Raw genomic sequence first — 1,951 nt, 5'->3', positions numbered from 1 at the left:
GGCTCCAGCTGCCATGGCCAGCACCAGCAGTGCTTTCTGGAATTTGGGAAAACCCAGGGCTGCAGAGTCTGCCCATGAGCCCTGCTGGGAACCTGCACTGCAGTTAAATTGCAATGGTATTTTATGGAAATAGGGTGTGTAAAGACAGCTGACTGTGGGGTGTGTAGCTGAAAATGGGAAAGAATCATTGTCCAAAATACAGATTTGGTGTTCAGGGGCTTTTGTTGGGCTTTTGTGGGGAAGAATGGCCCAGCCATTCTTGTCTGGCTCCATGCTGAGCTGCTTGAGCACATAGGAAGAGAGGTTCAGTATATGATGGATTTAGACTATGTGGGTGAGAACCTGAATCTGTTGAAACAAGTGGGGAAGTTTTACTTGTGCTGCTGGAGAGAGTCCAGGAGAGGCCACAGAGATGATTTGGGGTCTGGAACATCTCTAGAGAGGAGAGACTACAGGAGCTGGGCCTGTTTAATCCAAAGAGAAGCCTGAGAGGGAATCTTATCATATGAATATCTCAAAGGTGGGTTTCAAGAGGATGGTGCCAAAATTCTTCAGTGGTGCCCAGCAACAGGATGAGGAGCAGTAGCCATGAGCTAAACAAGAAGTTCCACCTCAACGTGAGGGAGAAATTCTTTACAATGAGGGTGGCACAGCACTGGAACAGCTGCCCAGGGAGAGTGTGGAGTCTCCCTCTCCAGAGACATTCCAAACCCACCTGGACGTGTTCCTGTCACTTGCTCCAGGTGACCCTGCCTTGGCTGGGAGGGTTGGACTGGATGATGTCCAGAGGTTCCTTCCAACCCCAGATGTTTTGTGAGCAGAGTCAGGATTTCGTGCTCTTTGTTTCCCTTGCTGTGAAAAACGCGTATTTTATGATTGGCTTTTTGCAAATATTAAAATGAATATTATATGTGTTATGTTAGAAAGTTATGTTGTATTAATTTTCTTAAGTAGTGTGTTAAATATAGTTTTAGGGTATAACATAGGGTAAAAATAGAAACTATGCTATGTAGGATACTTTTTCCCTAAAGAAAGGACTCGCAGCAAGATAGCAGCCACAGGACACCTGAATCTTTCAGAGAAAGAGAATTTATTGCTCCATTATCAGGAGAAATGAACTTTTTCCTGCCTCGCTCAGCCCTGGAGACGCCGTCAGGATTCAGAGGAAGAAGCTGACACTGCCCAGACAGAATGCTGTGTTTGAATGGAATTTATGCATCATGGATGAGGTGTATGAATATGCAACAGGCTGTTGCTTTTAAGGGGTAATCCTCTGTTAACGTGGGTCTTTTTTCAGGCTTATTTTGCCCAGAAAAAGGTACCCGGACATCCATAACTCTTTGTTTCTATTGTCTCATATTGTCCTAATCCAAATTATCCAAAATTTTTATTACTCTAATTATATTACTATTTTTATAACCATTTTATTACCATTAAACTTTTAAAATTTTAAAACCAAGTGACTGGCATTTTTCACACTTGCCACACTCTGACCTGCCGTGCTCTTTGTTGTTCTTGCAGAACATCCAGAAGATGCTCGGCCTTGCTCCCTCCCGGGCTGCCACCAAGCAGGCAGGAGGCTTCCTTGGCCCCCCACCTCAGGCAGGGAAGTTCTCCTGAAGCAGAGCCCTCACGGGAAGCCTGGCCAGTGCCACAAGCCTGCCTTGGGGAGGTGACAACAGGGATTCTGCACCAGGCATCACCCGTCTGAACCCCGGCTATGCAGTATTGACACCATCATCCATTCCGAGCGTTCCACCAGCAGTTGTTCGTTCATCCAACCAAGAAACTTCTCTCGGAAGATAGCTCGACCTTTGTTTCTGAGTAATAAACGGCATGAGCATGTTAATTTATGTTAACAACGTCTCTTAATTGGGTGCTGGGGAGCGGGCCCGGCTGCCAGGCGGGCGGCACGCCCCGGGCGGGGCGGGCCCTGACGGTGAAAAGGCGT

The 1,951-nt window shown here is 46.9% G+C and overlaps 1 protein-coding gene across 1 annotated transcript in view; it reads left to right on the top strand.

Moving 5' to 3' along the window:
- Positions 1-1,849, top strand: part of TMCO1 (transmembrane and coiled-coil domains 1) — an 18,093-nt gene extending 16,244 nt beyond the window's left edge. Inside the window, exon 7 of the mRNA XM_005430880.2 lies at positions 1,522-1,849. Within this exon, the coding sequence (XP_005430937.1) occupies positions 1,522-1,620 (99 nt within the window). The 3' untranslated portion in view covers positions 1,621-1,849. The remainder of the gene's footprint in view (positions 1-1,521) is intronic.
- The last annotated feature ends 102 nt before the right edge of the window (positions 1,850-1,951 follow it).

Source organism: Geospiza fortis, unplaced genomic scaffold (assembly GCF_000277835.1).
Source record: "Geospiza fortis unplaced genomic scaffold, GeoFor_1.0 scaffold250, whole genome shotgun sequence".
Lineage (NCBI taxonomy): Eukaryota > Metazoa > Chordata > Aves > Passeriformes > Thraupidae > Geospiza > Geospiza fortis.
Note: the sequence above shows the minus strand (reverse complement) of the source record. Positions and strands in the feature narration are given on the sequence as shown.